The sequence below is a fragment of the Oryctolagus cuniculus genome, chromosome 16, assembly GCF_964237555.1.
Source record: "Oryctolagus cuniculus chromosome 16, mOryCun1.1, whole genome shotgun sequence".
Classification (NCBI taxonomy): domain Eukaryota; kingdom Metazoa; phylum Chordata; class Mammalia; order Lagomorpha; family Leporidae; genus Oryctolagus; species Oryctolagus cuniculus.
In genome coordinates this window covers 43,743,956-43,756,828 of record NC_091447.1, presented here as the reverse complement: position 1 = coordinate 43,756,828, position 12,873 = coordinate 43,743,956, and the positions used below count along the sequence as shown (strand labels likewise).

Genomic DNA, 12,873 nt, shown 5'->3' with positions numbered 1-12,873 from the left:
TGTTAGCTTGCCATTTTTCAGATTGGAAATAAAAATAGTTTAGGGGTAGGCATTTGGCCCAGCAGTTTAGATGCCAGTTGTAGCACATATCACGTATCAGTGCTTGAGTTAAGTCCTGACTCTGCTCTCATTACTGTTTCCAGCTACTGTGCACCCTGGGAGGCAGTTGCAATGACTGAAGCTGTTGGGTCCCTGCCACCCTTGTGGGAAGCCTGGTTTGGATTCCTAGCTCCTAGCTTTTGCCTGGCCCAGCCCTGGCCATTGTGGGCATTTGGGTAGTAAACCAGCAGATGGGAGTTTTCCCTCTCTGCCTTTCAAATAAATAAGAATTTTTTTTTTTTTTTTGACAGGCAGAGTGGACAGTGAGAGAGAGAGACAGAGAAAATTCTTCTTTACCGTTGGTTCACCCTCCAGTGGCTGCTGCGGCCAGCGCACTGCGCTGATCCGAAGCCAGGAGTCAGGTACTTCTGCTGGTCTCCCATGCGGGTGCAGGGCCCAAGCACCTGCACTCCCAGGCCACAGCAGAGAGCTGGACTGGAAGAGGGGCAACCGGGACAGAATCCGGCGCCCCGACCAGGACTAGAACCCCGTGTGCCGGCACCGCAGGTGGAGGATTAGCCTATTGAGCCACGGCGCCGGCCAATAAATAAGATTTTAAAACAATAAAAAAGCCTAAACAGCTATAAGAAATTGGATGTATGATGTGATCTTGTTCCTACTGTCTTGTTTTTGCACAACAGAGCTCTTACTAAAAAGCCATTATAGGGGCCCATGTTGGGCATAGCTGTTAAGGCGCTGCCTGGGACACCAGCATCCAGTATGGGCACCGGTTCGTGTCATGACTGCTCCACTTCCAGTCCAGCTCCCTGGACCTGGGAAAGTAGTGAAAGACAGCCCAAGTGTTTGGGCCCCTGCTACCTACCTGGGAGACCTGGATGAAGCTCCTGGCATCAGCCTGGACCCAGCAGTGGCCTGTTGTGGAGCCAGCCAGCTGATGGAAGATCTCTGTCTGCCCCCTCTCTAACTCTGACTTTCAAATAAATAAATCTTTTTTTTTTTTAAGAAAAAACTATTGTGCTTTTATTTTTCTAAGAACTTAAGTTTTGTTTTGACTTTGGAGGAGGGAATTTGTACTGAGAGGGATTGTTTTTGTATCTTAATTCATTTAGTAACTAGACAATTGTTCACTTTAATTCTGAAATGGTGAAACTTTGTGATACAATAGCATTAGATACACCTGTTATCATCTTAGTTCTCAGGTTCTATAGAATGCTTTTAAAGTTATTTCATACTCATAACTTTTCTTTTTTTCATAAAAAATAAGCTACTTTTAACTCAACATCTGTTTATTGAGTATTGTTCTAGCCTTTGAATACTTATAGAAGTGAAGAAAACAAAAATCTTTACCCTCTTGAAGCCTAACTTCTGATGAATTCTTCTGAAAAAAAAAAAATAATATGATGTCATATAGTCTTAGGTATTAGGCTTAAAATAATGTCTTGGCAATTTTATGACCTTATAAGTGATTCGTTCTGATTTATTCTTAGCACTACAATAGGAACATTACACTTTTTTTTTTTTTTTTTTGACAGGCAGAGTGGACAGTGAGAGAGAGAGACAGAGAGAGAAAGGTCTTCCTTTGCCGTTGGATCACCCTCCAATGGCCGTCGCTGCAGCCGGCGCATCGCGCTGATCTGATGGCAGGAGCCAGGAGCCAGGTGCTTTTCCTGGTCTCCCATGGGGTGCAGGGCCCAAGCACCTGGGCCATCCTCCACTGCACTCCCTGGCCATAGCAGAGAGCTGGCCTGGAAGAGGGGCAACCGGGACAGAATCCGGAGGGGCAACCGGGACAGAATCCGGCGCCCCAACCGGGACTAGAACCCTGTGTGCCGGTGCTGCAAGGTGGAGGATTAGCCTATTGAGCCACGGCGCCGGCTTACACTTTTTTTTTTTTTTAAGATTTATTTATTTGAAAGGCAGAATTAGGAGGAGAGACAGAGAGCTCTTCCATCCTCTGGTTTACTCCCCAAATGGTTGGGGCTTGGCTAGACTGAAGCCAGGAACCTGGAGCTTCTTCTGGGCCTCATACATGAGAGCAGGGGCACAAGGATTTGCGCCATCCTCCTCTGCTTTCTCGTGTACATTAGCAGGGAGCTGAATCAGAAGTGGAACAGCTGGGTCTTGAACTGGTGCCCATATGGGATGTGGCATCACTTAACCTGCTGCGCCACAATGCTGGCCCTAACTTTCCACATTTTATCTTTTTTTTTCTTTTTTTTTTATAGGCAGAGTGGACAGTGAGAGAGAGAGACAGAAAAGTCTTCCTTTACCGTTGGTTCACACCCCATTTGCGCTGCGGCTGGCGCACCGCGCTGATCCGAAGCCAGGAGCCAGGTGCTTCTCCTGGTCTCCCAGGCGGGTACAGGGCCCAAGGACTTGGGCCATCCTCCACTGCACTCCCTGGCCATAGCAGAGAGCTGGCCTGGAAGAGGGGCAACCTGGACAGAATCCGGTGCCCCGACCGGGACTAGAACCCGGTGTGCCAGCGCCACAGGTGGAGGATTAGCCTGTTGAGCCGTGGCTGGCCTATCTCTTATCTTTTTAATCTGGATTCATTTAGTAATGATATTATTGTCTCATAACTTTAAAATCAAACTTTGTCTAATGCAGAAATTTTGTTTTTCTCTTGTCATGTGTACAACTGATTAAATATTAAATATATTAATATATTTAATATAGCATTATATAATATATAATAAGTTATATAATATATAATACTATGTAATATATATTGCATGTATTAATATGACCTAACAATTGGAATTTAAAAAAAAATCTTCACTTTACTCAGCTATATCCTAATATATATATATATATGTTTTTTTTTTTTTGAAAGGCAGAGTGGACAGTGAGAGAGAGACAGACAGAGAGAAAGGTCTTCCTTTGCCGTTGGTTCACCCTCCAGTGGCCGCCATGGCTGGCGCACCGCACTGATCCGATGGCAGGAGCCAGGTACTTCTCCTGGTCTCCCATGGGGTGCAGGGCCCAAGTACTTGGGCCATCCTCCACTGCACTCCCGGGCCACAGCAGAGAGCTGGCCTGGAAGAGGGGCAACCAGGACAGAATCTGGTGTCCCAACCGGGACTAGAACCTAGTGTGCCAGTGCCGCAAGGCGGAGGATTAGCCTAGTGAGCTGCGGCACCGGCCTATATCCTAATATATTTTTTAATGCAAAGAACATGGGATTTTAAGAAGTTTCTGAAATTGAATACACACATCAAGACTGTCATTATTCTTTGGTTTTACATTCCCTCCAAGGAGTCTTTTCTTTTTAAATGATGTGCCTAGACTTCTGATTCTATTTGCAGATAATACATTCAATAGCATTCCAGTTGGTTTATTTTTAAGAATGAACCTGCCCTCCTCCACAGTAGTATAAATGCATTCCAGCAGCTTAATCCTGTATAAATGGAGGCAACTGGTCTTGCACCTGTTCCTTAAAAGCAGACAAGATGTAGAATAACAAGGTTATTGCTAAATAACTCGAAAAAAAATTAAATGTGATATAACTTTATATTCTGCAAGACTAGTGATTAGCTATGAGTTGCTTTAAGGAGTTTGTGGAATGATGGAATTAAAAGACAATTTTTGATGCAAAAAAAATTGAAATCCTGCAGTATTATAAGTTTACTGGCCATCTTTGCAATTGACTTAATTAATAGTTGTAATTCTAGCAGTATATTTTCTCTTTTGAAGACACAAAGGGTCTTATAGTTATTCTTTTGTTTCTCTAATCTTAGAACAATAAAATGCTTAAATTAGGAATAAGTAATTATTAGTTGCTTCATATTCAAGTTGGAAAATGTATTGCATTAAAAAAGGAAATTTCCAAATGATCAAAGGCAAAAACACCTGTATTCTCAATTCCAGAGGTCTACTAATGTTGCTACTGCTATAGTCTTCCAGAATTTATTGTTCCTATGAATACAGTGTAATTACAATGCAGCCTGCTTTGTCTCTGCTAGAAGGGGTACACATAGTTTTCCTTTCATAAAAAAATAGATTATATTGTACTATAGACCTGCTACTGTATCATGGACATCTTTATTAGCAATAATAGCTTACATTCATCTTTTTAAATTTTTGTGTTTGAGAGGAAGAGAAAGAGAGGGTTTCCCTCTGCTGGTTCACTCTCCAAAATGCCCACAGTGACCAGCAGGGCCAATGCCAGGAGCCAGGAATTCAGTGGGACCTCCCACATTGGTGGCAGAACCCCAGGAACTGGAGCCAGCATTTGATCCCAGGCACTCTGATACAGGACACAGCCGCCCCCCCCCCTTTTTTTTTTAAAGATTTATTTATTTATTTGAAAGTCAGAGTTACACACAGAGAAAGAGAGATAGAAAGAGAGGTCTTCCATCTGCTGCTTCACTCCCCAATTGGCTGCAATGGCTGGAGCTGCGCCTATCCGAAAGCAGGAGCCAGGAGCTCCCTCCAGGTCTTCCCACCTGGGTGCAGGGGCCCAAGGACTTGGACCATCTTCTACTGGTTTCCCAGGCCATAGCAGAGAGCTGGATCGGAAGTGGAGCAGCTGGGACTCAAACCGGGGCCCATATGGGATGCCGGCACTGCATGCGGCGGCTTTACCCACTACGCCACAGTGCTGGCCCCAGGACACAAAGTCTTAACCAACATCTGAACAGCTAGGCCGAACTCACTCCTGTGTCCTATGTTCTTTAACATAGGCCGGGGTATCTCATGACTATCTAAAATCAGAAGTGTGCATTACATACTCAGGCAGCACTGAGCTGATGACAGTGAATCCTTTTTAAAAATACTAACACGGGAGTAATACAGGAGTGTATTCCTCTTTTGCAGTTTTCTTTTAGTTCACCTGCTTATGATAGGCAAATTTTGTTTCTTTTCTTAAAGATTTATTTATTTGGAAGGGAAAGAGATTTTTTTGTCTGCTGTTTTACTTCCCAAATGCCACAAAGGCTGGGCCCAGCTGAAGCCAGGAGCTTCTTCTGGGTCTCTCACATGGGTGCAGGGACCCAAGGACTTGGGGCATCTTCCGCTACTTTCCCAGGTCATTAACAGGGAGCTGGATTAAAACTGGAACAGCCAGGACTTGAACTGGCACTCATATGGGATGCTGACACTGCAGGTGGAGACCTAACCTATGCCACAGCACCGGCTCCAGTCTGTTTCATTCTCATATAACCTTAACATCCTTTAACATTTGTGTATTTCTCTCACGGCCTTCATCAAAATCTAACAAAAATTTTAGTAATCATTTTTTGTTTACTTTTTATTTTTATTTATTAAGATTTATTTTTTATTTATTTAAAAGAGGTATATATATAGAGAGAGGTCTTCATCTGATGGTTCACTCCCCAGATGGCCCCAATGGCTGGAGCTGCGCCAATCTGAAACCAGGAGCCAGGAGCTTCCTCCGGGTCTCCCACGTGGGTGCAGAGGCCCAGGGTCTTGGACCATCTTCTACTGCTTTCCCAGGCAACAGCAGAGAGCTGGATTGGAAGAGGAGCATCCGGGACTAGAACTGGTGCCCATATGAGATGCCACTGCTTCAGGCCACAGCGCTGTGCCACAGCGCTGGCCCCAGTTTGTTTACTTTTTTTAAAAAAAATCCTAAGTGATATTAGACTGAGGACTGAAAATTGCCTTTTTAATTACATTTTTAGGGGCTGGCACTGTGGTATAGTAAGTTAAGCCTTTACCTACAGAGCCAGCATCCCACATGGGAACTGGTTCGAGTCACAGCTTCTCATTTCCTGTCCAACTTCCTGCTAATGGCGCGGGAAAGCAGCAGAGGCCCAGTGCTTGGGCCCTTGCACCTGCCTGGGAGACCTGGAAGAAGCTACTGGCTCCTGGCTTTGGATCAGCCCAGCTGTGGCCGTTGAGGCCATTTGGAGGATTAAATCAGTGGGTGGAAGATCTCTCAGTCTCTGTCTTGCCCTCTCTCTCTCTCTGTAAGTCTGCCTTTCAAATAAATAAAAAAGTTTTTAAAATAAGGAAAATATATTGGGTAAAACGTTGTTAAATAAATGATACATAGAGGTAGCTCTAAGGATATGGCAGAAATCCTGATGATGTATGCCAATAATTAAGTGTTGGAAAACACTACCGTTTGATATATTTAAGTTACTTCTATTTTTGTCCTGTTATTAAAAAGCCTCATTGACCATATGGATAGCAAAATGTTTTCTCATGGGCTTATTTTCTTCAGTATTAAGTAGTAGAGGTCCCAGAAATCCTACAAAGCAAGTGCATTAGGAGCTGCATTTGTGTGTGTGTGTGTGTAATTTTCATGTAATCTAAAGTCTAATGATTGTACTCTCATCAAATAGTGAATGGGAGTTCTTATTTTCCATGATTCTGCCTGACTATGGGATAATTTTCTTTGTTTCAGGAATGACATTTTCAATTCTAACCTCTTGAAATTTCAGTACTTTCTTTCAGAAATACCTAGTTTCTTTGGAATCTAATCATATTCTTTTGCAATCTAAACTTCATCCTTATTTTAAAGACTGTAACAGTTGTTCTTATTTTATCATCATTTTTATTTAGAGATAGTTTGATCTTTTAAAGAAAGTACCCCCAAAGCTGCTTTTTTTTTTCCCACAGTGGCAATAAAAGAAAATTATCTTTTGACAATTGTTGCTCCCCCTCTTCATGGAGGAACGACACTAAACCCTGCCTAGGCTTCCTATCCGAGTCACGGCACCATTATGTCGCTCCCCGTCTTCGTGGAGGAACGACACAGGACCCTGCGCTGTTCTTTTGTCTGCTCGGCCCTCCCCGGGTTTGCTGCTGGTTCTTCCCGGGTTGGCTGCTGGTTCTTCCCGGGTTGGCTGCTGGTCCTTCCCGGGTTGGCTACCGACCCTTCCACCTCCGTGGAAGGGCGGTTCCCCCTAGCCACTTTCCCCACTTCCGCGGGGGAGCGGCACACCGCCGGCCGGCCGGCTCTCTCGGGGGCTGCACAGGTGTTCCTTCAGATAGATGTTCCCGGTGCATGTTGTCTCTCTCCTCCTTTATAGTCCTCTTCCACCAATCCCAACTCTGCTACCCACACGCCGAGTACACTGCTCTCCTCCAATCAGGAGCAGGTCCTGCTGTTTATTGGTTGAACTGGAGGCAGCTGTGTAGAAGCTGTTTTCTCCTCTCCCAGCGCCATATTGTGGGAGAGCAGATGCATAGAATAAGTCTTAATTCCAGTAACTTAGTCTAGTCCGAGTTGCTTCCAGTTGCTCCCCACAGACAATAACAGCAATTTTCTTTTTTCTGTAGCTTGCCCAGTTTCGACAAAGAAAAGCTCAATCTGATGGGCAGAATCCTACCAAGAAGCAGAAAAAAAAGAGGAAGACCTTAAGCAGTAAACAGGACGTGTCAGCGTACGATGGCCTGAACGTCGACCAGCCACAGAGAGAGGAGAAGCGCATGAACAGTTGTCAGGGAGTGGGACCCACGGGGACTCCTGAATCCACAGAGAGCCGAACTCTGCACAGTGGGGAGATAATCAAGGCCAAGCAGGTCTCTGCTGAAGTGAGTGACCGTCCGGATTTGTAAACATGGTTGTTGTAAATGGAAGGCAGTTAGGATGACAGTAATCACGAGCACCCTCTGCGATTTCATTTCATGATTATTGTGTCCTTTTAAAAGTTTCATTGGTAACTATGTAGTCATGCCGAAAACATTCAGGAACCTCTGGAAGAGTTTTGTGTGCTTAATTCAACAAGCATTTATTGAGCAACTGTGATACACCAAGGATTGAACACCTGCTATACAAAGATGAGTATGACAGGCTCTACCCTTTAAGGAAATCATTACTCCAGAGGCAAATGTGAAGATATGCAGTGTATTCTGATTGGAGCTATGTTTGCAGCCATGCATGTTGCACTCTGAAGTGTGGGGAAGTGCCCAAGCAAGCCTGTCAAATGCTATTCAGAAAGATGGTGAGGAAGGGATAAGAGAACTGAGCTTTGAAGTATGAGTTGAAGCTAGCTAGAGGCAAGGAAGTTGGGGAAGCAGTCTTTGTGCAGAATAAACAGCATTTGCAAAGGCAGGGAACAATGTGCTGTAATCCTGAAACTCTAGGTAATTTGATTGTAAGTGGTGGTAAGGATATTGTGGTGGTAATGGTGAGGGGTTGGAGGTTGCACTTGGCCTGTGTTAGGTTCTCAGTGAATCTTAGTTCCATGCTCAGTGATGTAATATTCCAAGATAAAGAGATGGAGGGGGCAGGCGTTTGGTATAGTGGTTGAGGCTGCTTCAGATGGCTGCGTCCCAAATAGGAGTGCCTGGGTTCGAGTCCCAGCTCTGCTTCTGAACCCAGCTTTTTTTTTTTTTTTTTTTTTTTGACAGGCAGAGTGGACAGTGAGAGAGAGAGAGGTCTTCCTTTGCCGTTGGTTCACCCTCCAATGGCCGGCGCGGCTGGTGCGCTGCGGCCAGTGCACCACGCTGATCCGATGGCAAGAGCCAGGTGCTTCTCCTGGTCTCCCATGGGGTGCAGGGCCCAAGTACTTGGGCCATCCTCCACTGCACTCCCTGGCCACAGCAGAGAACTGGCCTGGAAGAGGGGCAAGCGGGACAGAATCCGGCGCCCCGACCGGGACTAGAACCCGGTGTGCCGGCGCCGCTAGGCGGAGGATTAGCCTGTTGAGCCGCGGCACCAGCCTTGAACCCAGCTTTTTGCTAATGTGCATCCTAGGAGGCAGCAGGTGATGACGAAAGTACTTGGGTTCCTGACAACCACGTGAGAAACTCGGGTTGAATTTCAGGCTCCTAGCTTTGGTCTGGCCCAGCCTTTACTGTTTCAGGCATTTGGAGAGTGAAACAACAGATTTCCCTCTATCTTTACCCCTCATCCCTCAGTCTTGGGCTCTGTCTCTCTGCCTTTCAAAAAAAAAAAAATTTTTTTTTTTTATTTGACAGAGTTATAGACAGAGAGAGAGAGAAAGGTCTTCCTTCCAAATGGCCACTACGGCTGGCGCTCCGCCGATCCGAAGCCAGGAGCCAGGTGCTTCCTCCTCGTCTCCCATGCGGGTGCAGGGGCCCACGCATTTGGGCCATCCTCCACTGCCCTCCCAGGCCACAGCAGAGAACTGGACTGGAAGAGGAACAACTGGGACTAGAACCCGGCACCCATATGGGATGCTGGTGCTGCAAGGTGGAGGATTAACCAAGTGAGCCACGGCTCCGGCCCCTCAAATATATTTTTTAAAAAGTAAATAGAATTTGTTTAAAAAAATTCTGACAAATATATTTTAAAAAGGAAGAGGTAAGGGAGAAGCTAAGGGTAGATTGGATGATGGGGCCATTACGACCAGGAATAGAGGATAGGTTACTTAGGTGGAAGACTATTGGACAGGTCAGAGGATGATCAACGTTTGGATTGTACCACAGCATATTTATGTGGAAACAGCAGGTTTTGGATACGTAGGGGTTTAAGCTTTGGGGAAGCCATGGAGATGTGCTGGCCATCCTTAGGGTGGGAAAGCTCATCTTGGAAGAGCAAAAATGCAATGTGAGAAGAATGGGATGGAACTTGGAGACGTAACTATGGGGTTTGTAGCAATTACTCATTCTTCAGATACAGGCATTTCTTGTTATCTGCTATAGTTGTGTTCTATATAATTAGCATGAGCGGTGAATTTGCATATACTGAACCTTGGCTCTTAAAGGAAATGACAGGTTCCTATGAGCCACTGGTCACCACATTTTTGTCAAGCAGTTTATCCATAATCATCTTTGGTATGTATTTCTACTATCCTTTATTTACTATATACTATCAGTGTGTTAACATTGAACACAGCCATCATCAGTGTACCTCATACTTAGCAAAGCTTATCTAGCATATAGTTTCTCACAAAGCTCTTTGTAGCCTCCTGCTCTGAGGAGCACTTGAGAGTATGTCAGCTGGGGACCATTTTAAGTGGTGGAACTTGCCAACAGAAAAGCACAAAAATGCCCTGGACAGAACAGCAGGAGCATTACAGAGCTGAAACAGGAAAGCAAAGTGTTGCCTTGTTCTGTCTCAGCTAGAAATGTGTTGTTGGGTAACTGGAGCTTTTCACTGTCCTGTTTTTGTCCGCAAATGATGGTGAGTGTGCTACAACTACTGATGTGAGGGTTACTGATAAGTGTTACTGAGCAGGTGAATTCGCAAGTACACGGTCTGTGAATAATAAGGATCAACTGCTTTCATATCAAACATGTGATTCACAAATGGTATCTTTCATTTTATGTTTGTTTTCACTTTCTTGATTCTGTTCTTTGCACAAAGTTTTACATTTTGATGAAGTACAATTCACCTGTTTTTTCTTTAGTTGCTTGTGCTCTTGGTGTCAGATACGAAGACTACCATTGTCAAATTCAAGATTGTGAAGATGTACATCTAAGTTTTCTTTTATACTTATAATTCTTATATTTTGGCCTTTGATCCATTTTTCAGTTTTTATATGTGTTGTGAGTTACCACTACACGTGCATGTCTGGTTGTCTCAGCCCAGTTTATTGAGAAGACAATTTTCCCCAGTAAATCGTCAATGACTGTAAAATTCAGGGTTCCTTTCCAGCCTCTCAGTTGTGTTCTGCAGATCTCTGTTTCACCTTTGCAGGTGGTCCCCAGGCTTGATCCCAGTGGTTTTCTAACATGTTTGTAATCAGTGAGTGTGAGTCTGCCAACCTTCTTCTTTTTCAGGATTGTGTTTGCTGCTCTGGGTTCCTTGAATTTCCATATAAAAATTTCTTTTTGACAGGCAGAGTTAGACAGAGAGACAGACAGAGTGAAAGGTCTTCCTTCCGTTCACCCCCCAAATGGCTGCTATGGCCAGCATACTGTGCCTATCTGAAGCCAGGAGCCAGGTGCTTCCTCCTGGTCTCCCATGCGGGTACAGGGCCCAAGCACTTGGGCCATCCTCCACTGCACTCCTGGGCCACAGCAGAGAGCTGGACTGGAAGAGGGGCAACCGGGACAGAACCGACACCTCAACTGAGACTAGAACCCGGTGTGCCGGCGCCGCAGGCGGAGGATTAGCCTAGTGAACCTTTTTTTTTTTTTAACTTTTATTTAATGAATATAAATTTCCAAAGTACGATTTATGGATTACAATGGCTTCCCCCCCATACCGTCCCTCTCTCCCACAACCCTCCCCTTTCCCACTCCCTCTCCTCTTAGTGAACCTTTTTTATGATAAGGTTTTCCTTCTCTCCGTAAGAGGATAGTAAGGAATTTTGACAGAGGTTATGTTGAATCTGTAGTTGAGTACTGTCATTTTAACAATATTGTCTTCCAGTCTGAACACGGGGTATCTTTTTTCCATTTGTTTAGGTCTTTAATTTCTTTTTTTTTTTTTTTTTTTTTTTTTGACAGGCAGAGTGGACAGTGAGAGAGAGAGACAGAGAGAGAAAGGTCTTCCTTTGCCGTTGGTTCACCCTCCAATGGCCGCCGCTGCAGCCGGCGCACCGCGCTGATCCTGGCAGGAGCCAGGAGCCAGGTGCTTTTCCTGGTCTCCCATGGGGTGCAGGGCCCAAGCACCTGGACCATCCTCCACTGCACTCCCTGGCCATAGCAGAGAGCTGGCCTGGAAGAGGGGCAACCGGGACTAGAACCCGGTGTGCCGGCGCTAGGTCTTTAATTTCTGATGATGTTATTTTTTAGTTTTCTACATGCAAAGCATTTGTTTGTTTAAGTTTATTCCTAAGCAGTTTATTGCTCTTTTATCCCTAAACATTTTTTTTTCCTGATCAACAAATCCAGTAGTATTTAAACATGACCAGTTGTTTACAAGAAGGAGCACAAAAGATATACATATCAAAAAGGCTTTTAAGGTTACAATAAAACACTTAGGTGATAAATGCAGGTTTCAGGTGTGACTGATTATCTATATTATCTCTTGTGAGAGGTTTTCCTGTTCCTGTTATCCCTAAACATTTTATCATTTTCTGTTGTTGTCATAAATTAAATTGTTTTTCATAACTTTATTTTCTGTTTGTTTATTGATTATATATAAAAATACAACTGATCTTGTATTCTTCATCTTTGCTGAATTCCTCCATTAGCTCTTTGTTTTTTGAAAATTCTTTGGATTTTTTTCCTAGATATAAGATTATATCATCTGTAACTAGAAATACTTAAATTCTTCCTTCCCAATCTTCCTCTCTTTTATTCCTTTCTCTTGCCTAATTACCACAGCCAGAACTTCAGCAGAGTTTTGTAAAGAAGTGGTAAGAGTTAGGCCAGCATTGTGGCATAGCAGGTAAAGCTGCCACTTGCAACACTGACATCCCATACAGTTGCCAGTTCGAGTCCCAGCTGCTACACTTCCAATCCAGCTCACTGCTAATGGCCTAGGAAAAGTAGCAGATGGCCCACATCCACATGGGAAATCCCAAAGAAGCTCCTGGCTCCTGGCTTCAGTCTGGCCCAGCCCTGGCTGCTACAGCCATCTAGGGAGTGGAGTAGTTGGGGGAAGATCCTCTCTCTCTCTCTTTCCCTGTTTCTCTCTGTAACTCTTTCAAGCAGCTCTCTGCTGTGGCCAGGGAGTGCAGTGGAGGATAGCCCAAGTACTTGGGCCCTGCACCCCATGGGAGACCAGGATAAGTACCTGGCTCCTGCCATCGGATCGGTGCGATGCGCCGGCCGCATCACGCTGGCCGCGGCAGCCATTGGAGGGTGAACCAACGGCAAAGGAAGACCTTTCTCTCTGTCTCTCTCTCTCACTGTCCACTCTGCCTGTCAAAAAATTAAAAAAAAATTTTTTTAAAAAGAAAAAGGTGATGAGAGCAGACATTCTTGCATTGATTCTTCTGTCAGGGAAAGCCTTCAGATTTTCACCATTGAGTATTATAT

General features: G+C 44.7%; 1 protein-coding gene across 9 annotated transcripts in view; it reads left to right on the top strand.

Annotated features, from left to right (window-relative positions):
- The window catches only part of AKAP9 (A-kinase anchoring protein 9), a 166,566-nt gene that overhangs the window by 21,675 nt on the left and 132,018 nt on the right, over window positions 1-12,873 (top strand). For all 9 annotated transcript variants that reach the window (NM_001375381.1, NM_001082351.2, XM_051852748.2 and 6 more), the window contains 1 exon segment: window positions 7,312-7,566. In NM_001375381.1, the coding sequence (NP_001362310.1) occupies window positions 7,312-7,566 (255 nt within the window).